The 27,406-nt window shown below is 51.6% G+C and overlaps 1 protein-coding gene across 2 annotated transcripts in view; it reads left to right on the forward strand.

Annotated features, from left to right (window-relative positions):
- Window positions 1-27,406, forward strand: part of CACNA1D (calcium voltage-gated channel subunit alpha1 D) — a 317,329-nt gene that overhangs the window by 240,141 nt on the left and 49,782 nt on the right. For both annotated transcript variants that reach the window (XM_027121102.1, XM_027121103.1), the window contains 14 exons: window positions 35-149; window positions 667-736; window positions 1,602-1,668; window positions 2,406-2,553; window positions 4,674-4,803; window positions 8,046-8,105; window positions 10,705-10,811; window positions 12,524-12,611; window positions 13,416-13,523; window positions 13,611-13,663; window positions 15,081-15,227; window positions 16,983-17,184; window positions 19,226-19,384; window positions 20,702-20,812. In XM_027121102.1, the coding sequence (XP_026976903.1) occupies window positions 35-149; window positions 667-736; window positions 1,602-1,668; window positions 2,406-2,553; window positions 4,674-4,803; window positions 8,046-8,105; window positions 10,705-10,811; window positions 12,524-12,611; window positions 13,416-13,523; window positions 13,611-13,663; window positions 15,081-15,227; window positions 16,983-17,184; window positions 19,226-19,384; window positions 20,702-20,812 (1,565 nt within the window). The remainder of the gene's footprint in view (window positions 1-34; window positions 150-666; window positions 737-1,601; window positions 1,669-2,405; window positions 2,554-4,673; window positions 4,804-8,045; window positions 8,106-10,704; window positions 10,812-12,523; window positions 12,612-13,415; window positions 13,524-13,610; window positions 13,664-15,080; window positions 15,228-16,982; window positions 17,185-19,225; window positions 19,385-20,701; window positions 20,813-27,406) is intronic.

The following is a 27,406-nucleotide window of genomic DNA, read 5'->3' on the forward strand; positions in this document are numbered from 1 at the left end:
GAACCGTGCTGCCTCCTTAACATTTTCAAATTAGATATTCTACTGAATGTCTTCTTGGCCATCGCTGTAGACAACTTGGCAGATGCTGAAAGTTTGAATACTGCTCAGAAAGAGGAAGCTGAGGAAAAGGAAAGGAAGAAGATTGCCAGGTAACCCCATTTTCACCTGGGCGGTTTGCCGAGGGGTTTGCCCCGAGGAGCCGTTCGCAGGTGGGGCCTGCCGGGGCGCCCGGCTCCACAGTAGCTGCAGCTCCTGTGCTGCTGCTTTGTGGCGATCCTGGCTGGTCCTGTGAGGCCGACCAAAGAGGATGGACTCTTGGGCAGAACCCAGGCCCTCGGCTCTCATCCCCTCGGAGCTGAGAGCAGGAGTCACGCGTCCCCACGCTTAACGAATCACTGCAGTTAGTTTTGGCGTCATAAAATAAATGATGCGTTCAATGCTGATTCACTCTTGGATGAGAATTTTAATAAGATGATCTGTGTAATGAATCCAGTGCAGTGAGGTGAACAGGAAGCTCTGGGTGTGGGTTGTGCTATGTTCTTGCTATTAGGGTTGTTTCCAATTAACTTCCGTCCTTCACTGGGCCACTGTTGATTCAGAACCCTGATTAGCTTTTTTATACAAAGCAGTATGGTTACTTGGTTTTTTTTGTTCTCTCCTCTGTAGAAAAGAAAGCCTGGAAAATAAAAAGAACAACAAACCAGAAATCAACCAGATAGCCAACAGTGACAACAAGGTAGATGTTACATTCTCCACTTTGTTTCAAAATGATTCTGTTGATATCACCGTAAATGTACCCTTTACACCAGTGACAGTGCTGTGTGTGGTATTGTGGAGTAGTGGAAGTGTGGCACCCCGTCATAGACACTGGCTTTCCAGGGGTGTCTGAGTGAATTAAGGCGCTTAGCTGGTTGTTAACGGTATTTCACCAGAGAGCTGGTATGATGCATACTGGACTGGTCTGACCGCTTATTTCTTCTTGATTGGAATGATGTGGTCAGGCCTGACCTGTGTCAGTATCTTCTCAGTGGGGATTAAAATCAAGGATTGCTGAAAGATGTCTGTCCCCAGAGTGCGGGTGTCTCAGGATCAGAGGGTCTGGGCGCTTAAGGCCCTACCGTGAAACTTTGTGCACCGTGTCAGCTCTGGATTTCTCATTAATTTGTTCATTTATTCAGTGAGTCAGTAAATACTTTTTGAGTGGTGACTGTGTGTCAGATACTGGGGACCGGGAACGGCCAAGACCAGCGAGGTCCCTGCGTGCGTGGGGCTCTCAGTCTGGCGGGGTGGCAGGAATTTGTAAGGCAGTTCTCTTGTAGCGTGGGTGCCAGTGTTGGGAGAGGAAGAGGCATGGGTGGGGCTGGCTGTCCCTGGCTGGGCAGGGGTTACACCAGTTTACTCCTCTTCTGCCCTCAGACCTTCTGTTTTCAGCAGAGTCACCATCTGGGGGCACCTGCTGTCCCGACACACTTACATACAGCGCACACTCTGGAGACAATTCCTCTGCCCCTTGCTGGACGGCAGGGTTGAGCCTTTACTCGCCCCTCTCGAGTACATTTAAGTCGGTCTCCGTTCCTCCCAAGACCTCTTTGTCTTCCCAGGTCACCATCGATGACTACCGAGAAGAGGATGAGGACAAAGACCCCTACCCGCCTTGTGATGTGCCAGGTATGTGGCGGAGGCCCGAGACAGGCTCTCAGCGTGTGAGCCACGTGTCTTTGCTCTCACTCTGATCAGCGGCTGAGTCTGCGGCTGGCTGGCCCAGCTGGGCGCACGCGGGGCTGCCGAGGCCACGGGTGCAGTCCCCTCGTGGGCCGGTTAGCTCTGCTTTTCCTCGTGGTTGCAGGTGGCTCATGTAACCTAGGCTCCGGGGGGGTGGGGAGAGAACGTGCAGGTGGAGCAGGGCAAGCCCACACTGGGCTGGGACATCTCTCTAGGAGACGGCCAGTTATCAACATTCACCTGATACTTTCACCTCGACTGGGGCCTTTACTGGCTGACGTAGGAGGGACCGTGGACTCAGGGAGCCTGGGGACCTGTGTGTGCCTTGAAACCCCACACAGCTTTTCAGGCTGCAGCTGAGCACGGAGGTTGCTGGGGAAGCAGCAAGGTGCTGGGGGGATGGGCAGTGAGAATCCCACAGCTGCCACCTTCACCTTCTCTCAGACCTTAAACTGCTGGGGCCTCATTCCCACAGCTACGCATGCGCACCAGACGGCCGCTTCTCGGCCCCTCCCCGCCCCCATATACTCTCCGTTCGGATTTGGAAGGGTTTTGATTAATGTAAGCTGATAGACGATGTTAACGTTTAAGCCAAATATTCATGTGAAATTGAGGACGACCATGGAAACCCAAATGCAGTCTTTGTTTATTTCACACCTAAAAAAAAAGTGTCTCCTTTAAAGTAGGTGAAGAGGAAGAGGAGGAGGAAGAGGATGAACCCGAGGTTCCTGCTGGCCCCCGTCCTCGAAGAATGTCTGAGTTGAACATGAAAGAGAAAATCACCCCCATCCCCGAAGGGAGCGCTTTCTTCATTCTTAGCAAGACCAACCCGTAAATATCCCCTTTCTAGTTGCATGGCTGCCCCGTCTCCCCCAGGACCCTACAGGTTGCTAGAGGGTGGCTGGGGATGGGGTGAGGGAAGATGGTTCTCAGCCCCTTTCTGCACCTGAGCGTCAGGGCCCCCAAGCCCCCTCGGACCCCTGTCCTGCTCCAGCCTTGCCTTTGCCCTCTGTGCATCTCTTCCTAGCCTTCCTGTGCCTGGACCAGGGGCTTAGGGGTGTGACCAGGTCCTGGGAGAAGTGCTGTTCCAGATTCTCCTCCCCCCCAACCCCTGCACTGGGGCAGCAGTGGTGCAATACTGTGGCTTGGTCAGAGCCCACAGCTCTGGTGTGCCGTGAGTCGTCACTTGTGAAGTGTTTTCCATCCGAAGGACCCTTTCTTCACGAGGGGGCCTCTGTTAAGATGCTGTGGGGGATGAGGATTTTGACCAACTTCTGCAGAGTATCTTCACCCAGAGATCCAGTTTAGTTGATTACTTTTCCCTATTGAGTTTGATGGTGATAAAGTCATAATCGCTCAGTGATATTGTATAGATGGTAGCTGTTCAGTTCAGCTCCCTGATATCCTGCTTAAAATGCATTTCTCTTGCTGAAATGATCAGGTGCTCACCAGGAACATGGTAATTACTCACAAGTACTGTAAGAGGAAGATGTGTATTTACTAGCTGGTTTCTAGGTTTCAAATGATCCGGGAAGGAGTGAAGCGCCAGGGGGAATCGATGGCTCCCGGAAGGGTTTCTAGAATTGCAGAAGCAGTTCTGGGCTGTCGGCAAAGAACTCCATAAATTCACAGGCTCCAGGGAGACATAGGTGGGAAGCAAGGGGGGCCGCAGTCTTACAGACTCGAAGACTGGGTGGTAGTCTTCATCACTCATCACCGTTGACAGTTTGGGTATCTCTTTTAAAAAGTTATTCAGCTGACTCACTGACATCTACAGCTCATTACGTCTGCCTATATTGGAGGAACGGATTGATTTCCCCCCAAAGCTTTGAGCACTCCTGCCCTCACAGCACTGGAAGGCCTTCCCTAGCTGCTGATGGCTTGCAGGCCCTCCAGGGACCACATCCCAGCATTAAGCAGCCCCAGAAGGGAAGATTTGAAGCAAGGGGTCACCTTCATATAAAATGGACTCCAGTTTTTAAAGTGAAAAAAACCTTTCAAAGGAAAACCTACATGTATTCTATAGACAAAAATAATCTTTAAATTCTAAAGTCAAACATTGAGGCTAAGGGAAGTCAGGCACTAACTAACTAGCCCATGGGACATCAGGGGCGTCAGGAAAGGCTCTGATGGCCTGTGGAGCCATTGTGAGAGCCAGGGCTGGGGGTGCTGGGCACACGCGGTAGCATCCTTCTAAGGTTCTTGCATGATGGTGTAACTTTCACTTGACTTTCTCAGAAGTACTTGTTGTGGGTCGACTCCCCCTCCTCCCTGCAAAAATAGCACTTATGACAGAATCTCCACATAACGGGAGATTGCACCAAGCCTCACTTACCGTGGCCATGTTCTGATACAGCCCAACTGCTGGGATTGCTTCCATTCTTTTTGAGCTGTTGGCGTGAGCTCTGACCTTGGTCTCTGTTCCAAGGCAGGGAAAGGGAGCAGCTGGGCTTCATGTTATGGAGGGGATATGTCACCCTCAGACCTGGATTGGAAATCTGCCCCTGGTCCCTACTATCTGGGTCACCTTTTTTTTTTTGGCCACACTGCTCGGCTTGTGGGATTTTAGTTCCCTGACCAGGGATCACACCTGGGCCCTCGGCAGTGAGAGCATAGAGTCCTAACCACTGGACCGCCGGGGAATTCCCATAGCTGGGTCGCCTTAAGAACGTTCTTTCACAGGCTGAAGCCTCAGTCTCTTCACCTTTAGAAGGACAGTGTCCACCCTTTTAAGGACTCAGTGAGTGGTCTCTGCGGTGTGTCCGTACAGAACACTTGGGGTCTGCCATCCTGGGGTTTCCAGGGGCTGATGGTCCGGTGGGTCCGTTTGCTGGGTCGGGGCTTGGGCGGCACAGGGACAGCTGTCCTCCACCTGGTTCGTCAACGCGGAGTGGCCCTAGTGTGCTGAGGGCCCTTCTGGGGCTGTGTCCATGCGGCGGCTTTCCCCGCAGGATCCGCGTGGGCTGCCACAAGCTCATCAACCACCACATCTTCACCAACCTTATCCTCGTCTTCATCATGCTGAGCAGCGCTGCCCTCGCCGCCGAGGACCCCATCCGCAGCCACTCCTTCCGGAACACTGTAAGCCCCCAGCGAGGACGGCAGGGCGGGGCTCCCCGGGTTGGTGCTGAGCTCTTGGGCAGAGGCCGCGTCCGTGCAGGGCCTGCAGGGGCCATGAGGGCAAAAGCTCAAGTGGGCCTCTTGTTCACCTGCAGGCATTTTGTTTCAGGTTTGTCAGTGCCAGAGAGGTTTTGTTTTATGGGCACAAACCTTTCTTGAATCAAATATTTTACACCTCGTTTCAAATATTCTGCGATAACTGAGTATTTTCAGGGGCTCCGCTCCTCTACCTCTCCGTTCCTCGCTGCCAGCATTTTGGTCCCTCTTTCCCCCTCCCTGGTCCAATTCACATGCACACCTATTTTGAGATTCCCGCCTGGTGGCAGCGTCCAGCAGGAGAGAAAGTAAAATTGAAAGCAGGTGTGTCTCATGCCCGGGAGCTCTTATGTAGGGTTGGCAGGAAGACTTAAACGCGCAAAGCTACTTGGTTCTGTTACTGACCAGAAATACAAGTTAGGGAGATGACAGATGTGGACCTGAAGGGTTCAGTGGAGAAGAACTAAGTTTTGGTTAGTTTGGGGCAGGAGGTGGCTTTACAAAGAAAACAAGCAGAGGGTTTAGTCTTGTATTTGTAATCAGTTTCGTAATTTAGGGCTGGCTCCCTTCCCCAGCATCGATGTTGGGCAGAGACTGGTACCTAAATCACTTCCTGCCTGAGAAATTCAGTCTCAGCAGGTCAGCTGTCAGCACTGAGAACAGTCCAGAGGCAAGACAGCTTCAGAGGACGGTAGCCTGTTGACTGCCCGGCCTCAATACCGTAGCGTAGTTTCAGATGATCGCCCAGAAAGCTGCCCGGGGAAGGAGGCCCGCAAGTGTGCGAGGCCGTCAGGGGTCGCTGCCTTGCCTGGTTGGTACCTCTTTCTGTACAAGAGATTTTTAGAGATTTGTGGATTTAGACGAATCACCAGATCAGTGTCCCACGATTTCAGTTGTGACAACCAAGCCCTGTGCTGTCTTTTCATTTCCAGTGCTCTTGGTTTGAAGCCTGGCAAACCCAATCTATCAGATTGCTGAAACTCGAGCACCCTGATACAAAGATTAAAGGATCTTCCCCTCAAAGCATGCGTGGGTGATGTAAAGATGAAGGCCCTGAGCCTGTCCCAATCTGTACTCAGAGGTTAGGGCTTTTGTTAAGATTCTCGAGGCTGTCTAAACACTCAGATGCAACAAGGCCCTCAGTGTCCCTGGTTCCATCCTAAAGATGAGACACAAGGGGGAAAAGCTGTTTGGGAAAAAAATACCATTATGTGATGGACTAGGTCAGAAGCTAGTCCTAGAACACAGATTGACAAAGAGTTAATTTACATGCGGGCCTCACGTTCTAAGTTTTTATTGTAATTACTTCCCCATGGGTTCATTTCCCTGCAACTTTTCGCAAGAATGTTATTGTTCGTTTTTAATAGATGTACATATGTATGTGTGTCTTGCTTTTAAAATACCACAGTGTTTTTATTTGACTGTAGTCAGAACACTTAACATGAGATTTTCCTTGACAAAATTTTAAGGATACAAGACAGTATCCTTAACCCTGGGCACCATGTTGGATGGCAGATCTCTGGAACTCACTCACCTTGTAGGACAGGAACTTTACCCATGTCCACCTCCCGCAGCCCCTGACAACCGCCATTCTGCTTTCTCTCTGCGAGCTTCACTACTTTAGACACGTCATATAACTAATATCATGCAGTGCTTTTTTTAAAAAACCTTAGCTGATTCATTAGTGAAAAAGAGAAAGGAGGCAGAGTGAGGAAAGAACACCCTGCCTCCAAGGGCTCTGACCCCGGGTACCAGGCTGAGCTGTTGGCTCGTCGGCAGCTGTGTCATTCTTGGCTACCCACGTGCTTTCAGCAGGCACAGCCCTGCTGCGACCTCGGAGGGGCTGAGGAGGAGGGACAGGGTTCCCTGTGGGCAGCCTTGGTAGTGTACTGGGAAAGACCTTTCACTGCCTGGCCGGAAACACAGATACACAGAAGGGTTCCAGTAAAATTTATAAATCCCCAAATGGAAACAGTTTGGGAAATGAATAATGCTGTCTGAAGAGAGAGAACTTCAGCGAGGAGGGCTGCCTTTGAAACAGAGGTCCTCGCCTTAGTGGAACAGTAGTAAGGACTCCCCTGGGGTGGGTCCCACACGGACACAGCAGGGCCCGCGGCTCTGGACTGACACATCGGAGGCCTGGCTTCCCGCTCAGCGATGCAGAGACTGGCCGCGTGGCCTGAGCAGCTGCCCGTTTTCAGCATCCACCTCTGTGAAATGAACGGAGTTGGCCTGGGTAGGCTTCACGGGTTATCTTCCAGGGCCACTCTCTTCAGTTCCCCCAAACCACAGAGCCCAGTTGTCATTGCAGGTAAGCAGCCCGGACGGCCTCTCCCAGTGGCAGAGTCTCGGCTGCTGTGTTCGTGGCTGAGGAGTCTCTGTGGGCAGCCTTAGACAGCCCCACTGCTGCCCACCTGCCTGCCCTTCGGCCCCCATGGCTCTGAGGAGAAGCAGGGACCCCTGAAGGGGTAGGAGGACTCCACTGCTTGGAAAGGAGACGGTATTCTCAGGAATGCTGATAAAGTGGCCTGGACCATCATTCAGAGGCCAAGTCAGTCCGTTCTTTGAATGGGCCCAGCAAGGAAAACACCTGCCTTGAGAGAGAGAGCAGTGTTAGATGCAGAGCAGCCGGCAGGAGGAAGATGATAAGTGAAACTCTTCCTTGCAGGTTTCTCCAGTCCGGCACATCGGTGGGGGAAGGACGTTTGCTCCCTGATTGAATGGGCTGGAATTGGAGGGGACACGTGGCCCCATCTGGTGCCACTAATACCTTTGTTTACATTTTCCCTCCAATCCAAAGTTCAGCTGAATGACAGCATATTTCATTCTACCAAAAAGGCAGTTAAAAATCTAAAATGTGTGTGAGACTAATTTATCTGGTGCCACAAGTTACTTATCAGCATAGTGCTTTCATAAGTGAGCCTCTGTCTGCCCAGAACACGAGGCTGGGCCGGGGGGCGGGGGACGGTCACCCGGAGTGCTTACAGGAGGTAAGTATCCCCAAAGTTCTTGGTTGGACCAAGGTGGGGCCCTTTGAGCATGTCTGCACTTTCCTCCAGGGTGGCAGGCATATCCCGGGAGAGCGGGTCTCTGACCGCTTGTGGGCGTGTAGCTGCTGGGGTTTGTCCAGATGCCTTTTTCTCATCTCCACGTGTTGTGCCTTGCAGATACTGGGTTACTTTGACTATGCTTTCACAGCCATCTTTACTGTTGAAATCCTGTTGAAGGTAATGGCTTTTTCATTGATCCTCGCGTACTCTAAAGCAGCGGTAGCAATAACGGTGGCAATTCTCTGTTTACCTTCCAGATGCTAGGTTATGCAGATTATGTCTTCACTGGTACTTTTGCATTTGAGATCGTTTTGAAGGTAACAGGTGCCACAGGAGTGTGTTTCAGGGGCCTGCTCCTGTGTGTGACACACGGCCAAGACGCGTGACGTGCTTTTGGCTATTTTCAGTTTTTGTCCTCTGTGATCAAGCTCCGCTCTTCTTTTTTTTTTTAACCAAAGGATTTTTTTCCTGTAACCATTCAACTTGTTTTTGCTGTTTCTTTTTAACCTTTGAATGCATGTAGGAGCTCCTTTGGCTTCCTAATAGTGATTGGGAATTATATTTTGCTCCTTTTTTAATGTCCTCTGAAATGTGTCAACTGATAACAGATACAATACTATGTGTGAACTTTCTTCCACCCTTCTTGACATCAAAGTCGGAGGAAAAGCATTTCTCCTGCGAAGGGAATGTCTCTCTTCTCATTTCTTTGACTGCATTATGTTTTCAGTGCTCCCTAAAAGAGTAACACACTATTTTCTTGCAACAGGATTTGCAAGATAATGTGGGTCTCTTTGTGTTAAGATATATCTGTTTTAATGGATGGGCTTACATTTACACAAACGGAAAGAGCACCCTCTGGACAGGGGGCCCGGAATGTACTGCCCATGCATGAGTTGCCAGTCGCCATTGCTGCATGTGGTTTGTGCACTGGTTGTGAAGTCACCCTGGGGAGAGCTCGTTCCTATGTACTCAGAGGTCTGGAGACCCACAGCGGAGAGCCCAGAACGCCAGACTTGCTGAGGGGCATGCGTCCTCGCAGTGCTGGGACAACGTGGCCTGGGACAACTGTCAGGGCAGTCATCTCCTAGTGGAGAGAAAAGCTGGGAAATGAGGTCTTGGAACCACAGTTTCTTTAAACCATGTTGGGGATTTTGTGTGTGCATCTCAGGACAAAAAAAAAGAAAAAAATATGTATTTTAAATGTACCGTGGAACTTGGGCTCTTTACAAAATCTTCTGTAAAATGAAACCTCAGTTAACATTCCAGGCAATAGGGTATTTAGTTATGGTCTCTCTCTCCTTTTTTTTTTCTGTTTGGTTAATGAAAATACTAGCACAAAACCCACCAACCAACCTCTGTTTAAACCCTTGTTAAAAATCTTCTAGACATTTGAGTTCATTTTCCTGCCTTTAGGCCAGTAGATTTGGTTGACGGTTGTCCCAAGTGAGATGCTGCCTGGGTCAGTGAGCAGAGTCTGCCTCCGTCTCCACGGTGATGGGCATTGGAGCAGAAGGCCCAGGGCGTGGGGTGCACGTACGCTCACCTGGCCTCTGCTTCTCCTCAAACTGAACAGGAAAATGTTATCTTTAGCCTGTTAGCCTGGTTAATTGAGGTTTTACTTTCCACATTTTTAAGTTGTTCAGTGCATTTAGGGCAAAGAGATACAGGTTTATTTAAAAGAAAAAACCCCACAATTATTGCTTTTCAATTTTAATAGATTTGCCTCAGTGACTTAAATCTTCCAAATCAATTCTCATTTTGAAAGTATCTCATAGAGTGGAAAATGAGCTAAAACAAGGACTCAGAAAATGCAGAATCTCTGAGAAGCAGCTGACGTCGAAAGAGTGGTTCCTGGTGGCCTGGGGAGGATTTGGAAGGCTGTTTGGATACGGGGTTAAACCATCTGAAGTGGCCTTTTTTTTGTAGGTTAAAGAGGGTTAATTATTGGCAGTTCAACATGGGCCAGTATAATTAGCTCCCAGCTCTGCCTCTCCTCTCCTGTACTCATCTGAAACCTCTCCCATCTGTTTTTCTAAAGAAGCAGTAACTCCATGTACTCTGCAGTTTTTATTCTGGAGCACTTCCTCACTAAGCTCCTTATTCAGGAAGCTCAGTGGGGAACCTGCGGTGTGGGCTCCGGGTACTCGGGGCCGTGACTTAGCAGGTGATGGCGTCTGAGCCACACCTGGCACACGCTAGAGTAGCTGGGCTTGGAGGAGCCTTTAAAAGGGGTGTATCAGTAAGGGCCGTTAGGAGCAATACGGGGCCTGGGCAAACCATGCACGTTTCTATATCAACGGAGCGTGTGAGCCCGGGGCTCGGGCACTTCTAGCCCCACTTGGGAAGTCTGGGTTGGAGCAATGTGGGCTCTGCTGGGGTCTCAGAAGGGCCGGAACTGGCATTTTGTGGGGAAGCCAGGTTGTCTGGGCAGTGATTACATCCTGACAAACCTGGTCAAGTGGACTCTCTGCTGAGACAGAGCCTTTGGACGTGCCAGCGATATATTCATAATTGAAATGTGTTTTCACTGTGATAATGTCCAGTGAAATAATTGCTCTCCTCTTTTAAAATGTATAGGAAATCAGCTGCCCCTTTTCCATTTTTGAACAAAGCATTCAGTTGCGCTGCCCTGTTGGTTTACATTTCTGGCTTCCTAATGCACACTTGTTCATAAAGTCACACTTTGCTCAAGCTTTTGTAAAGAGCCCAGGTTTCTTTTCCTTTGCAGAGAGAAAAGAAAAACAAAACTCTAAATCCCTCATGATTCTGCTTATAGATGACGACTTTCGGAGCTTTCCTCCACAAAGGGGCTTTCTGCAGGAACTACTTCAACTTACTGGATATGCTGGTCGTTGGGGTGTCTCTGGTGTCATTTGGGATCCAGTAAGTATTCTGGGGCATGTGTGAACGTGTGTGTACAGGACTGTTGGGCAGGAAGGTCTATGTGAGGAATCTTAACATAATCCACAAAGCCTAGGCATCGTTTTAATTATGGCGTTCGGTTATCTGGGAAAGCTTAATTTGTGCCCAAGCCAGAAAGCCTTGGGACAACTCATCCTTTCTTGTGTTTCTGTTTCTCTTTTTATGCCCTCTGCTGGGTTGTGCTCATTATTCTCTGTGATACTTTTTTCAAAAGAAGGTGAAATAAGTCTAGACTAGGAGGGAGGGCAGCTGGACTCTTGTCTGGGTTCTCCAGGGGCTGGTCCAGGGCCCGGGGCCGGTGGGGGCTCCTCTCCCAGGATCTCAGTTCCCCATCTATACAGGAGGGGTTGGACGAGGTGACCTCTCAGGCCTTTCCAGCTTGGATATTGAAGGCTTCCCTTACTCTCCAGGATAAATCAGCTGCTATGACTCTTTTCTTTTGGCATCTAAAATTTTGTTTGTTTGGTTTTGGTTTTGGTTTTGTTTTTGCGGTATGCGGGCCTCTCACTGTTGTGGCCTCTCCCGTTGCGGAGCACAGGCTCCGGACGCGCAGGCTTAGTGGCCATGGCTCACGGGCCCAGCCGCTCCGCGGCATGTGGGATCCTCCCGGACCAGGGCACGAACCCGTGTCCCCTGCATCGGCAGGCGGACTCTCAACCACTGCGCCACCAGGGAAGCCCGGCATCTAAAATTTTTAGCTAGAAGGGGTCAAAGCTGCAAGTCAGAGCCCCAGGACCTTTCCATGGCATTGAGGGATTTCTGGTGGGGAACAGCCCCAGCTGTACACTGCCTGCCTGCCGTACCTGGGGGTTTGGGACAGAGGCTCCAGTGGGAGCGTCCAGGGGTGGCCTTGCTTTCCTGCTGACTTTGAAGCACCTCTGCTCAGGTGCTGACCATCAGTGCCCCTCGTATGAGAGCACATGTGTGCACATGGCCTCTGAACTAAAGGGAAGTGAGAGGCTCTATCCTCTTCAGAAGGGGGAGGACCCCTGCCTGAAACTGCCCTGTGTTAAAATCCTCTTCCTCACCTCCCATCAGTACCCAGTGAGAGGGAGCCACGCAGTCACAACTCGGAAAGGCGTTCTCACGAGTATCTTTGCAACGCCTGTAAGCTCGCAGCTGTGCCTGCGCCCTCCAGCTGCCGCCCCCCCCATATGCCAACCCCATACCCACTCGGGACTCACCTGATATCACCTCTATGGGGCCTTCCCAGACTCCCCAAGGTGTGTTCCCCTGGCTGCCTTCTCTCTGTTGTCACACCTACGTGCTGGCTTGCGGTTGCCCATCTCTCCCACCCAACAGCGGACTCCTTGAAGGCCAGAGAAGCCCAGCACCAGGGCGCTGCAGCAGGCCTCCAAACTTAGCAAACCCACCAAACCAACGCAACTCAGCCAAGTACTGCCTAGCATTTGCATCAGGGGGAAAGAATAAAGCAAACTCCTAAATTGTGTCTCCGCTGCATTAGTTGTGTGCCCGTCAGGGTCTCTGAGATTGCGGGGGGCCATGGAGCGTGGGCCGGAAGGAGGAGACCCACCCTCGTGTGTGGTTCGTGGGGAGAGATTAGCTCTGCTTCACGTGGCCCCACCATAGTTGTACTACAGTGAAATCATCTCGCAGCATTTTACCACCGTGATACACTCTGCTTGCCTGCTTTCCTCTGCTCTTTCCCGTAGATCCAGTGCCATCTCAGTCGTGAAGATCCTGAGAGTCTTAAGGGTTCTGAGACCGCTCAGGGCAATCAACAGAGCAAAAGGACTTAAGGTTTGGATTCCTGTCCAGGCGGGGCTGGCTTCAGTTGGGGTTAGCTGTCATCACTGATTTTTCTGGGCCGGGACTGGGTTGAGGCCTGATGGATTTTCCAGTGAGCTTTGCCTTTGAAAAGAACATTTCTAACCAATGAAGCTGCCTCTGCTAAGTGCTGGTAGTGTTTTTCAAGTTATTATTTTCCTCACAGACTTAGAGAATGATCTTATGGTTACCAGGGGGGGAAGGGTAGGGGGATGGATAGATTGGGAGTTTGGGATTGACATGTACACACTGCTGTATTTAAAATAAAAGGGCTTTCCATGAAAAAAAGTTATTATTTTTTAAATTTTTTGTTCATTTAAGAGGTTTTTCTTTATTTGATGACTGTTCACACTTCATTGCTTTTTTCATTATTAATAGTGTTCCTCTGGGTTTCTTTTAGTCTTTAAATCTATTCTTGTGCAGTTTGTACAAAAGGCCAGAGGGTTTACATTTTCCTAAGTCGTCTTATGGGGTACAGGACCCTGTGTGCCAGGCAGTGCTGTACCCCATGGCATTTCTTCTGACTGAGCTCACTGCTTTGGAGGAAGCCAAGGAGGAACCTGCTTACAGGGCGTTCCTCCCAGGGGACCATAATGCACTGGGGGTAACTCCATAGATAACCACCTGAAAAACGAAGCATAAGGGACTGTCAGGTAGGAAAATAATATAAAATTGCATATAATCATAGAAGATCTCGGCTGGTATTAGTTCACCCCGTGGCTGAAATAGCACAGGGAACTAACACTCCCCTGTCCCCTCCCCACCCCCTCTCCCTAGCACGTGGTCCAGTGCGTCTTTGTGGCCATCCGGACAATTGGCAACATCATGATCGTCACCACCCTCCTCCAGTTCATGTTTGCTTGCATCGGGGTGCAGCTCTTCAAGGTACAGGGAAGGGCCTTCAAGCATGGAGCCCAGCCCGTCTTCTTCAGGCGGAGCCCACATTTGACTGTCTGTCTGTTTTGTATCCAGGGAAAGTTTTATCGATGCACAGATGAAGCCAAAAGTAACCCCGAAGAATGCAGGTGAGTGTCCTGAACGTGGGAGTGGGGAGTTTGGAAGAACAGATAAAAAGCTTCAAGAATCCGCTCGTGCTAGCATTTCAGAAGTTTTTGTTGTGGAGGACAAGAGGCCTGAGAGCTCAGCCCATGGCTGGAGACGTGGAAGGGTTTTGTTTTGAGGTGAAATTCACGTAACGTAAAATCAACCATTGCAAACTGTACAGTTCAGTGACATTTCATACAATCACATTGTGGCGGGAGCACCACTTCTGTCTAGTTCCAAAGCTTTTCATCACCCTTAAGGCATGGACAGATGACTTCTGATGTTTGGTATAGAATCAGTAAACTGGGGGAGAGAGTGGGCACTAAAACCTAAAATAACAATTATGAAATGCTCCCCAAAAGCTCCCCCTACAGCCACGTATCCAATTATTTCCTCAAACCAGAACTTGAAGCTTAACTTCCTGGAGTTCAGGATCTGGCCACCCTCTTCTGACAGGTCCCAGGATGCTTCTTTCTCCTTGCTCCCATCGTCCACATCTTGGCCATATGTTCGTTCACAGTAATGGGCAGAGGAGAGAGCAGGTGGCATATACTCATTCCTCTTATCCCAGTGCATCCAAAAGACTATGAAGGTAGACACGGAGGCCATTGCCTGAAGTTCTGAGACCTTAGAAGCATAGACGTCCCTGTCCTTTTGAGATGTCACCAGGCAAGGCTGGCCTGCTTGCACTGTGTTCCTTGAGGGTTTCTTTTCAGCAGAAGGTGCAGTCAGAGAGCACCAAAGGCCATGTGACTGTGGCAGTGCACCTCAGGGGCCCCGTTCATGCTCTGGGGCGGGGGGCGCCCACGGAGTTGACAGCACAGCAGCCGCGTGAAGACGCTTTCCCTTCCCTCGCTAAGTTGGCCTTCTCATCTGTGAAACAGAGGCATTCTAGGAGAAATACTGCGTACCAGCGATTATAGAATTGTTTTGGAAAGAAAACTGGGAATATTGTTAGTATGAGAGAAGGAGTTTGATTAAAACTGAAATGTAGAGAAGGAATTTGATTAAAACTAAAATGTAGAGAAGGAATTTGATTAAAACTAAAATGTAGATTAGAGGATGCCTGGGCTTGTTTCCCAGAGCCTGTGGAATTCTGCATGCCCAAAACTTTCGGTTCTTCATTGCACACTTTGAGGCCATTGTATGAGGGATGGTTCTTGTTCGGTAGTTTTCGTTTGTGATCAGGCTGGGTGTCTGCCTGGTCACTCTGGAGGATACTCATTTAGTCGTTGCTGCACGGTTATTCGAACCGTTGAGTAGGCTAAATGCAGGGCATGATACGGAGAAGCGCAGGCTGTGCCACGCTCAGGACGGTGGCCTGGCCGGGGAGGGATCGGGCAGCGTGACAGCTTCCACATCCTGCCAGGGTGACCGCCCACCTCCTCTCCTCTCTAGGGGGCTCTTCATCCTCTACAAGGATGGGGATGTCGATAACCCTGTGGTCCGTGAGAGGATCTGGCAAAACAGCGACTTCAACTTTGACAACGTCCTCTCAGCTATGATGGCTCTGTTCACGGTCTCCACGTTCGAGGGCTGGCCCGCGTGAGTACCAAGACCGCGTGTCTCCCAGGGACGCTCCTGCTGCTTCGCGGGCACTCTGGGCTGAGCCGTGTCTCCCGGAGAGCGGGTCCTGCTGCTTTTCTCCAGTTTTGTAGGCCTTTTCTATGACTTTTTAACTTTGGACCACTTCTCACTCGCTTCCTGGCCCACAGGGCTCCTCTGTCTGATTAGGCAAAGGATTAACCCCTGTGGGCAGCCAGGACTCTCGGATTTGGGAAGCTGGGGTCTCGGAAGGGGGGTATCTCTCAGCGGGCTCCTGGGGGGCATTGCTGGATGTGGATGGGGAGTCCCCAGAGGCATTTTTCAGGCCAGCTCCTGTGTCACCTCATCAGTAAAGCTGCCACTACGCTGTTCCTAAAGAGGCCCTTGAGAGTGTCCCAGACTGTTCATTCATTTGTTCATTCACTCCTAGTAACGTACTAGTACGTGCCATCGCGCCGCGTCTTTCACTGCCGCGCTCGCTGGCTCGTTCATAAAGTGTGCTCCTGATACCAGCTCCGTGCAACATGCTGTACTATGCCCTGTGGAAGAAACAGAGCTGTCTAGATGCGGTTTCCCCTCTCAAAGCCCACGTTTAGTCAGTGTCGTCAGCCCGGCCAAGCAGGAGGGTCCTGGTGTGTCAGAGACATGCAGCACAGGGTCCTGAGGAATGGCTAGGATTTTGATGGGGGAGGTAAGAAAAGTGGAAAGAAGGAAGGAGGTAGAATACAAAAGGAGAGCTCTTGTCCCTTTGTTGTGCTCTGCTCTCTGATGGCCCCCCAGCTCCTGCCACCAGAACACATATATGTTGATAGAGTTCTCAATGTCAAGTTCTCGTGCCCAGAGGAGGGTGGACAGGCTGGCAGGACTCTCTGGATGTGTGGGGTGTCTGCGAAGTAGAAGGACAGTGGGGTGGGGCTTGTTCATTGGTGGATTGGTCCTGCGAGAAGAGGAGCATAGAGTGAGAGCCTGCACTCCACAGAGGCACTAGCTGTGGTCTCAGGGTTTAAACACTGCGCTTCAGTAAACCTGGGTGGCAGCTGCCACCAGGGATGGCAGGGAAATGAACAGACTTGGGGCTCGGGGCTCAGGCGAGGTGGGCTCAACTCCTGCTCTGTCCCCAGGACTGTGACCTTGGCACTTAGATCCCTCTCTGAGCTTCCGTAAGACAGGGACGACCGTATGTCCACCTTTCCAGATGGATGTGAAAGCACCTAGCACAGTGCACGCCTCGGGTGGGTGCCTGGAAGGGCTGAATCTGCATCAGAACGAGCATACACTGAATTGGAGGCTGTTGCAGTAATTGCCCCTCTTTCTGCTCAGAGTTCTGCCTGGCACATTTCATTTTAGTGCTTGTTTCAGTTTGGGGAACCCCTCGTAGTTCTTTGGAAATGCCCTGGCCGCTCGCTCGTTGTCTTGCGTTTACAGCTTTCAGTTCCGCCAGTGTCTTCCATGTGACGTCCTTCCTGTCTTCTGTCTCTGACTAGAAAGGAGCATTATTGGATGTTTGTAAGATCTTTTCCAGTCTTCAGAGCAATCAGTCAACAAATATATCCCAGGTGTTCCCTCCGCCAGGTGCCGGGCTGATCGGCCTAATGCCCCAGAGGCTTCCTGAGGGACCTCCACGTGTCCCGGGGCCTTGGGGTGGGCTCCCAGCGAGGGGTCCGACCGTCCGTGCCCACAGAGGTGGTCAGAAGCTAGCGGGGCTGGGCTGCTGGCTGAGCGGCGCTGGTGCTCACCGGATCCTCTGCTCTCCAGGTTGCTGTACAAGGCCATCGACTCGAACGGAGAGAATGTCGGCCCCATCTACAACTACCGCGTGGAGATCTCCATCTTCTTCATCATCTACATCATCATCGTAGCGTTCTTCATGATGAACATCTTTGTGGGCTTCGTCATCGTCACATTTCAGGAGCAGGGGGAGAAAGAGTATAAGAACTGTGAGCTGGACAAAAATCAGGTTAGAGTCACGCACTGTTCGGGCTTCTGTCCCTTGAGCCAAAGGGGACCGATTTCTCTTTTGACAGCTTCCCGCGTGTAGAGAAGGGTGCCCGCCTGCTCTCTCTCCCTGGGGCTTGGGCCCTGCTCAGCACACTCTCAGCCACTGTGAGTCATCAGTGGGGAGCGTTAGTTTCCCAGATGCAGATTAGGCTGTAATTTTGAAATTTACCCGCAGACATTTGAGTGAGAAGTCAGGATACCTAGGCCACCTTCTGTGGTCATGACCCACCAGTGACAGCTCAGAGTCACGTAGGATGGTGCGGCCTGGGGCCAGGAAGCACCCAGTGACGCTCGCACAGTCCCTCCCAAGGGATAGCCTTTTATCTCCTCAACCTCGGGACTATTGACATTTGAGGCTGGATAATTCTTTGTTACGCTTGCGGTGCATGGTTGAGAAGCCTCCCTGGCCTCTCCCCACTAGATTCCAGTAGCACCTTCTGCCCCCCACCCTCATTCCCGCTCCAGAAATATCTCCAGACATTGTCAAATGTGCCCTGGTTGAGAACCATTGACTTAGGAGGAAGTACCCTATCACACCACTGGGAAAGTCGCTAACTTTAAACTTGGGACTAAGGTTGCACTGGCATCACTCTCTCGATCTAGCACCTTGTTTTAACCAGTCTGTTAGGCGCAGGGGCCTTTGGCTCTGATCGTGTGATGATGCGAGGGGGCCAGGAGACCTGTCTGGTCCTGTTCTGCCTGCACCTGCTCTGTGACTGTGGGTGCGCCTCCACCTCCTGTCTGGGCTGTCTCCCTAAATTGAGGGCATTAAGGAGTCACTTTTAAAGGTCTTTTTCAGCTGTAAAAATAGTCTGTGAGATCGAGATTCTGTTCTGGGAGTTTCCCCCAGGCCCTCTATCAGTAGCCATCTCCGTTGGATGATTACATAGAGAGCAAGAATCACTGCCAGCCTGGGCTTCCTGGCGGGAAGTCGCCGTGCATGGTGAGGCCGTCTGTCTCAGGCTGCAGCATCTCCGCTGGGGGAAACACGAGGACAGCTTGGTTTATAGGAAGACATTGCTGTGAGTTGTCAGGGCGTCCCTGCGGATTTTATCAGTGACGGTCTGAGGGAGGCCTGGCCCAGCTCTTCACCCCTCCCGACCCCCGCCAAGGAAGAAGAGTGTCAGGGCAAGACCCAGGCGGAACCAGAGCTGAAACTAGGTCACCACGAGGTCCAGGATAGGCTCCAGTCAGGGGTCCCAAGAGTCAGCATGTGAGGTCACAGCGGGGCCAGGTCCTGGACAGAGAGAGCCTGTGGCTGGTCTGGGCCTAGGAGCAAGTAGGGTATGATTCTGAAAAGGCTTTCGGGGCTGGAGGCTCTCTGGGCTTGCTGCAAAGGGTGGACCGGTCTCGGCCCCAGCATCAGTGGGCGGGGCAGTGCTCCGGCCATCATCACGGACCATGTCCTGGGGGTTCTAAGATGAACACGACAAGCTCCTGAGCCTCTACAGCTCTCAGACAGACACACAGCTCACTCACCATTAGACACTTAGGGTTACCATGCTCGTTCTGGCTTCTGGTAGGCGTCTTGTATGGGTCCATCCTGGAGCAGCCATGGGACCTCCAATCTCAGGGAGTCAGCCCAGCCTCTCTGGTTCTTGAGGATTTCCTTGCCTCTCGTTACTTGGCTTCCTTCCCTGGGCAGGAGAACTACAGTTGTACTCCACCAGCATCAAGAAAGGGCAGGGATAAGACACGGGTCAAGGCTTTGCATCTCCGCTTAACGCATCGCCGGACCTCAGTCTTTTAATAAGCGAAATGGAAGCAAACTGGGTGCTCTGCTTACCCTCAAAGGCTGCTGTGAGGACCACATGAGGTGATGGAGCTGGGGGCCCTTTGTCAGTGATGCTGAGTGGTACCTGTGCGGGTTGCGCTGGCGGTTCCCCCTCGTTCTCGCTCCCTCCCGGTAGGCGTGCGCCAGCTTTTCAGGGCAGACGAGAACTGTGTCCTTCTTCCATAGACGTGCTCAGGATCCCCGTTGCTCTTTTCTGCCCTTGCAGCGTCAGTGTGTTGAATACGCCTTGAAAGCACGTCCCTTGCGAAGATACATCCCCAAAAACCCCTACCAGTACAAGTTCTGGTACGTGGTGAACTCCTCGCCTTTCGAGTACATGATGTTTGTCCTCATCATGCTCAACACACTCTGCTTGGCCATGCAGGTAAAAATGGAGACAGCCGCGTGGATCCCGTCCGGGCCTTCGGTGCAGCCCCGTGCCCCAAATCCTGAGGGTGGAATGCCGCCCCCTCACAGGAGGAAGGGTTTGATTATCTGACGAGTCTGGGCTGTAGTTTGGCCAGACTCGCATTCTGGCTAACAGTTGCCACGGCAGGAGTTTACAGTCACTCTTCTGCGTAAGAGACTGTACAGCGTGACCATAAATGCCATTCCTCTGGAGCCCTAGCATGGCTTGCAGGCCTGTGAACCTTTACTGTGGGCTTCTGTGGCCAGGGAGTGGTTGTGGACTAAAGCTCTGTCTGTGTGGAAATGAACAGGCGGGGTCTTCAATCCTGACTTGACTCCTTAGCAGCCGGGTGACCCGGGGCAAGTTATTTAAATCCCCCGAGCCTGGCTTTGTCGATTGGTAAAGTGGGAAACGAAGTTTATGCTGGGTAATTTGTGTCCGGCACTTCGCTCTGGGCCTGCCCCAGAGTGTCATTCCTGTCCTCAAGTCACTCTCAGCGTGGCAGTGGGGAGTCTTCTGGTCCGTGGAGTACTGAGTTTGACCTGCCTGACAGCGACTCTTGGCTCACTGGGGTCAAGGAAGGCAGCTCACTTCAACCGGCCACATTGGATTACAGAGCGGTATTGATAGTGAGCGTTTCCAGCCCTTGCGCTGTCTAGTGGATATTGCACTAGGACAAGAGTGGCCAAGGTCTAGATTCAGTTTCCCACTGGCTCTAAGAACTTGAGCAAATCAAACCAACTCCCAGTGCTGTCTGGGAGATGAGTGTAAAGACAGCCAAGGGTACGTTTTCTGGCCCTTTCCTTAAATTTACGAATTCCTTATGAATGAGGACCCTCTGCTGATGTAGGGAAAAGCACGAAGGCAAGATGATAACAGTGCCTTTGATTGGATATAGGCCTAAATGGCGTATAATGTATCCTAACCGAGTCCTACTTTTGTCCATAGACCTGTGGGTGTGTTCTGCATTCTGCCTGGGTCAAGGCCCTGAGTAGAAACCCTGCTGGGAGAAAGGGTGGATTCCCTTTATTCCGAGCAGAGGAAGTGGATGTCTTTCCCCTTCATCGTTTGGTCACCCTCATCTTGTCAGGGCCCCCTGCGCTTTGTGGGGGGCCAACCATGTGCCCTCGCAGGGTCAGTGGCATCACTGGGAGAGGGGGCTGGACCGGGGAGGTTGCCTCGCTGCCCGTGTGGCAGGCGGACGGACGCCTGCAGGGGGTGGTGGGCTGGGGAGCCTCCTTTTGCGAGTCCGGAGTGGACCCCCGAGAACCGTGCCTCTGCTTCCATCCACAGCACTACGAGCAGTCCAAGATGTTTAATGACGCCATGGACATCCTGAACATGGTGTTCACCGGGGTGTTCACTGTCGAGATGGTTTTGAAAGTCATTGCATTTAAACCTAAGGTGAGTTGCTGAACCCACTGTCAAAGGCTGTAGCTGAATTCCTCCAAAGAGTCACCCACTTCCCGTTAGTCTCGTGTTATTGGATTATGCTGAATTGTTCTGGCCGTTAACTAGGTTATCACCTGAGAACGTTAAAATCTGATGAGGGCATCTGTGTACACATGAGAAAATAAATCTGCGAAAACAAAACCTCGCAAAAACAATTCTGAGAAAAAGAAGAAGAGAGAATTAGGAATTTGCAGAATGGAGATGGTTTTGAAACCTGATTTTCTGTTTCTAGAAGAGCGTGTGTCAGACTGTCTCAAGGAAACTCGCCTCATTACTTGAGCACTGGAGACATTGTTTCCGCATAACCCATCAGGAGTAATTCGGCCCTGATTTTACTGCTACATTGCCAGCATAAAGACTTTGGTTTTCTTTGTTCTTGGTCTACAGCATCTTTTTCACCTTTTATGGAAAATTCTACCAGCTGCAGACCTCTCACAGCCATACCATCTTTCGTTTGTTTAATTTAGAAAAATTTCACTTGACTTTAAGACAAAACAAGACACGAGCATTTTAAACTGTGTTGGACTGCTCTGCGTGTTATGTCTCCTTTAGGACAGACTGAGTCCGGTCCACAGTTGTCAACGTCTGTAGCGTAAGAGACAGATAGTATAGTGTCGAAGAGCACGCACCGTTCTGGGACCAGACTGGACTCAAATCCCCAAGCAAGCTGTCGATACTTCACTGCTCTGTGCCTCCATTTCCTCACCCATGGCATGAGGGCTCTAGTAGTCCTACTTCCTAGGGCAGTTTGGAGGAGTAAGAATCACTCTGTGTGTCACGCTTACAAGAGCGCTCGGCATGTAGCCCCACGCTGTAGACGTGTCAGGACTGTTACGATGACGACCACCATCCCCATCATCAAGTGGTGATGTTTCCTCGTCCTAAAACCCTAGACAGAGGAGCAGATCCTGGCCGAGCTGTGACACATTTGACCCTCAGTTTCTTTTCTAGCAAAGCCTCCACCCATCAGAGTTAGAGAATGAGTTCAGTGACCCCAGTGTCTGTTCATCAGGGTGTAAGGTGTCTGACAACACTAATTTAAGTAAGACTCGGATTATGAAATGATGGGTTCACATACTCCATCCGTAAGTGGAATTCTAATTTAGAACTGTTCCTATCTTTAATTTGAATTAATTCCTATGCAATCTTTATCAGCTCTTTGTGGACAAAAAAGAAAGGACGCTTGTAAGTGATCGATCGGGGTGATTGCAGTGGGGTCAAACCTGGCATTTTTGCATGGCCAGATGCTAATTACTGTGACTTGTCCACATCTCCACACATGCACCTTCTTCCCTGCCCCCACCAAACTCTTCTGAATATCCTTTGAGATTTTTGGTTTGCTTCCCTTTCCCCTTTCCGTCCTTGATCAACATTTGTCTGGACTGATGGAAAGGTTGCAGAGTAAGAACTCCAAGAGCACTTGATCAAGGCAACATGGCACGTATCTATGCACCATTTCCTAGATCCCCTCGCCATGTCTTGCCCTGCCTGGTGATTAAGCTCTGAGAAGGCACATTTCCCCCGGCATGTGTGTGAGTCCGTGTGTGTCTGCGTGTGCACTGTCAGCGGCTGTGTCCGGTGAACCACTGTTACCAAACCTGAGAGGAGAGTTCAGTGGTGTGTGAACAGGCTGGTGAGGCCGAGGGGAAATGAGTAGCTAACTTATAGTCAGTACTGATCCATCAGAGGTTTTAAATGAGTGATTTCCGCTAGAAGTTGTGCCGCTTCGTAGTTTTCCTCCACAAGGTATTTTCACAGCAGAAGACAACCTCAGATTACAAGTGAGAGAAAGTTTAAAACAGCAATAGCAGCGCCTCTACGCTTGAGGGGCACCGTCACTGCATTTGCGAAGCAGATGGATTTGGTGTTGTGACGGTGTGTCTGGAGGAGCCGGAGAGAGTCATTTCACCAAGAAGCAAAGCTCTTCTTAAAACGCTTCCTGACTCTCCTCTCTCCTCTCTGCCAAATAACGCTTGAGGGGAAATATTAACTCTCCTTAACTAGAACTTGATGTCAGACTCCTTCATGGGCTCAGCCTGTCCTTTCAAGGCCGGGGTATCCCGGAGCTCCCTCCTGGTCCCCTTCTCCCCTGGTGAGAGGCGTGCACGCCCTGGGCCTCGGTGGCCAGCTCGTCTCACCCCAGCCTCCGCGGCCCTCCTTCCTCTTGCATTCCTTGACCGCTGAACCATCTCCTGCCTCTGGCCTCTGCGCCCCCCTTCATCTTCCACACACTCCCTTTGTAAACTGAAAGCTGGCCGTGCCACCTGTTGTATGAAAAAAAAAGGTAATTTCATAGTCGAATATTCAAAGTTCTGCACCAAACACTAGCGCACTTACATCTCTGCCTCATTTCCAGCCGCGCGCTCCCAGCCGTTCCTCCTCTGCACCCCATCCCCACTGTGACCATGTGGGACCTTTCCGTGGCCCGTGCTTCTGTGTCTGGAAGCTCTTTTTCCACCTTGTTACCTTTTAAGGCCTGTCTGGAATGTGGGCTCCTCCGTCACAGTGTCCCCCAGCCCAGCCAGGGCCGGCGCTCCCCTTCCCACGTGCTCCTGTTAGATGCTCACTGTGCACTGTCAACATCAGTACCCTCCGTATCTCCCTCTCCGTTAGCTGATGAGCAGCTGCTCAAGGTTGGGTGGTGTTTGTCTCACGTGATACCTGCTACATGCTGGTTACTCCATGGGAAGTGGTGGAAGGAAGAAAGGAATGGATGGATGAACCTGTGGGTGCAGCCTCTTGTCATCAGGCCCCACTGGCTTTTCTATCACAGGAGACGTGGGCAGAGCAGAGTGGCCAAAAGTGAACGTATTTTTCTTTAAGCCTCCACTTGACCTTTGGAAGGGCTTATGCTGGTTAGAAAGCTGTCAGTTACAGTTTCCACCCAGAGTTGGCACTGTGGGTCATCCCTTGGGTCAGATGCTTCCCAGACAGTCCCTGGCAGAAACTGGTAAGTGATCCGGCTGCGTCAGTAAACCCCAAAAGGCCGGGCAGCGAAAAGATCCCGGACTTGGGCTGCTTCTCTTGTTTGCATTGCATAGACCTCGCTGCCCACCATGTGCCAAGCCCATGCTCTATCCTGGCTGGGGGTCCAGCTCTCCTTCCAGGAGCCTATAGTCTAGCTGGAGATTATGTTAATGGACAATCAAGATAGAGTTCTTAGAAACCAGGGAGCTTCCTGGCCCTAAGCCCACGTTAGTCTGGGTTATGATTTTAAATTCCCAGAGTCAGAAGTGTTTCCGAGTAATAAATGCCATTGCGTGTGGCTGACTTGCTTGATCCTTTCAAATGGGTGAGGCTGTTCCAAAAGTAATACGGGCCAACTGTGGCCAGACTGGTAGGGACTGCTGGCTCCACCTGAGGGGCCCTGGCCTCCACATTCGGTTGTAGGAGACCCTCTTGTGACTGGCCAAGAGGAGAGAGCATGCAGGTGGGCGCCGTGCTAGAAGCCGTAACCTTCTGGTTACCCAGACGCTGCGGTGGCTTTGATGGGAAAGGGGTGGGGCTGAGTCATACTCACTTGACAGTGACTTTATTACCTAGGAGGCTACTAAACAGGGAAACAGGATGTGGGAAGAAGGCGGGGGAGCTGGCATTTTCTGCCTCCCTGGGACCCCTAGGAAGCCATCTGGCCAGAGCCTGTGATTCCAGCCACCTGCAGCAACTCAAGCCTCCTGTCGCCTAGATGAGGGTGTCAGTCCAGGAACCCTCTAGAATTTGGGCACAACTCTGTGAGTGCAGTGCACCCTCCAGAGAGGGTGTTGATGAGATTACCAAAGAGTTCCAGGACCCCAAACATCAAGCCCCTATCGTGTTGATTTAAAGTGACTTTATACACCGCAGGGGGCCAGGATGGGCCGGTTGGAGAATAGTTTGCAGGCCGATAGGACTGATCCACAGGTGAATACTGATCGTTCTGGAGAGACAGAGACACAGAGACACACAGAGACAGAGGCGCTATTCAGGAATAAAGTCTCAAGTAGGCAAGAGGGGCATGCAGTGCCCTGAATGGTGGTGGGCGTGGCCTCTGGTGAAGGATGGACTGTAGCAGGAGGGGGGCAGGGCCCGTGGTGTGGGACAGGACAGGAGGGACAGCGGGTCTTCACTGCTCTCTGTGCCCTAGAGCCCCAGTTGTTACTGATGACCACGCGTTTCTAAGGCATCAGTTCCTCTCTAGAGGAGAGGGAAAGGCTCACCATTGTCTCTGCAGTTCTGAGTTGCTGTTAAATCCATGAGGAAGAGGACAGGCTCTGCACCTCAGAGCATGCTCTGTGGCCAGGCCGCCAGTCAGCCCACTGTGTGTTACCACTCGCAGTGATGCAGATAATTTAAGAGCCAGTGCTGTGTTCTCACAACCCGGGTACGACGGCGGCACTCAGCGCACCACGTGGTCCAGCTGACTTTGGTTTGGCGTTGTCCTCGGGGAGGGAAGCAGAATGTGCCTTTACGTCCTGGTGCAGGCTCTGGGTCTCCTCTCTGACCAGCACAGCCGGCTTCCTGAGGGGCACCAGTCGTGTCCTCACTGTGGACACTGCCTCTCCTGTTTTGCCAGCCAAGAGTCCCACATCTTGAGAAGAGAAGCTGTAAGGAGTGAGACGTTGTCTTTATTAAGCAGACGCTCCCATTAGACATTTATCACAGATCATCAGAGCTGGTGCAGGCGAGCTTTTGTTTACTTGTTAGAGGGCCGACAGAGGGGTCTGGGAGGGTGGCAGTCAGTCCGTGAGGGTAAGTAACTATGAGAGGTGCTGGGATTGTGGGAGAGGAGGAGAGAGGAGATGGTGAGGGGTGGGGGGGGCGGGCGCAGGGTCAGAAGTCGTGGCAGTTGGTTGGGAAAATCTTACATTATTTAAGATGAAATTTTTTTAAAATCTCAAACCCTAAGTCAGCGTTACAGGTCCCCCATAAATGCACCTGGGGTGATTAACAGTGATTAGAACAAACATCCCTCCTCCGGCTGTTGGAACAGCCAGCGTGTCCACATTCTCCATAGTGTTGTAAAAGGCTGGGGCTCTGCAGTGGCTTCCTCTGGGCCTGCACTTGATCAATTCATGGGATCTGACACTTCAAAGCACCTTCTGTTCTGGTGTTCTTGATCCAGCACTAAGTGTACCCCGTTGTAAGCACACTGGGCCCCTTTTTATATGATTCAGACCTGAATTTTTATTTCCACAACACATCCTGGCTTGTTGAAAAGATGCAGTTGATTTGCAGACAGTCGTTGACCTTGCACCCAGAAGCCTCCGTGCACTGTTCTCCCCACCACCCCCTCCGACTGAGGGCTTCCTGGGGGGTATCAGGAGACAGCAGGCAGTAATTTAGCACCTACTGTGCTGAGCCCAGAAGAGGATGCAAAATGTATGCCATGTATGTACAGATTTGTAAGTCACGGTCGTAGGGATGTTGTACCTTCAACAAGATACAAGGACCTGAAATAACAAGAATAGGGCAGAGCTGAATGACCAGGAGGGTGCAAGTTGGTGGAAGGAGGAGGCCTTGCCACGTGTCAAGCACTATGTGGGCTCACGGCTCCGGGCTGGGTGGTGGGATTAGTGGAGGAGGGGACAGAGCAGTCAGCACAGTCCTCATCCTCAGAGGGTCTTCCATGGGGTAGACCTGCGGGCAGAGGCCCCAGATTCAGTGGTCAAGACCTGAGAGACATTCGGAGTCCCCAGGATGGGAGGTATAAGTCAGGAGGATCTGAAAACATGCCATCAGGGCATTGGCATTTGAGCTGAGTGTCAAGTGGACGTGGGCAGGTAGAGTTGGGGTGGGGAGGCCGGGATCACAGAGGCCTCAGGAGTTGGGCAAGAACCTGGTGGTGGTTTGAGGGATGGAAAGGAGTCCGCTCAGCCTGGAGGATGCAGAGGGAGGGGAGGGAAGCCAGAGCTGGAGAGGAAAAAGGAGCCTATGAGGAGATAGGGGCTGCTCTGGGGGCCAGGGGGAGCACTCGAGCATCATCACCGTCCCTGAGCGCTCCTTCCCCGTGAGACCTTCTGTGCACTGATCCCGCAGCCCTACAGGCCACACCTCTGCCTTAGACGGCGTGCGTCGCTGGCCTGTCTCCCTGTAAGCCTTCACGTCCCTTTAGACCGAGAGCTCTGTGAGGACACGCTGCCGCGGGGCACACCCTTTGCAGTACTTGGACTGTTGAGGAGGGGCAGGGATACTGGTTTGTTTCAAGGGCACAGCAGTGAGAAGGTGTGAAACGCTGGTCATAGTGGTCTTGATGTGGAAGAAGAGAAGGAGGTGACTGGGGACCCCATACGAGGAGTAGGAGGGCCTTCTCCTCCCTCAGCAGCGAGGGGTTGGGGTTGTGACCTTGGATGCCAGGGCAGGGCCACCAGGTGCCTCGCTCTGTCCTGCAGGTACTTAGCTTGGTTCAGTGCTGCCCAGGGCCACGGTCTGCGTCGTGTGGTGTGTGTGTCGTGTGGTGTGTGTGTGTGTCTGTGTGTGTGGTGTGTGTGTGTGTCTGTGTGTGGTGTCTGTGTGTGTGTGGTGTGTCTGTGTCTGTGTGGTGTGTGTGTGTGTGTGGTGTGTGTGTGT

Source organism: Aethalodelphis obliquidens, unplaced genomic scaffold, assembly GCF_003676395.1.
Source record: "Aethalodelphis obliquidens isolate GAN/ISIS:26980383/991018 unplaced genomic scaffold, ASM367639v1 scaffold22, whole genome shotgun sequence".
In the NCBI taxonomy this organism is placed as follows: Eukaryota; Metazoa; Chordata; class Mammalia; order Artiodactyla; family Delphinidae; genus Aethalodelphis; species Aethalodelphis obliquidens.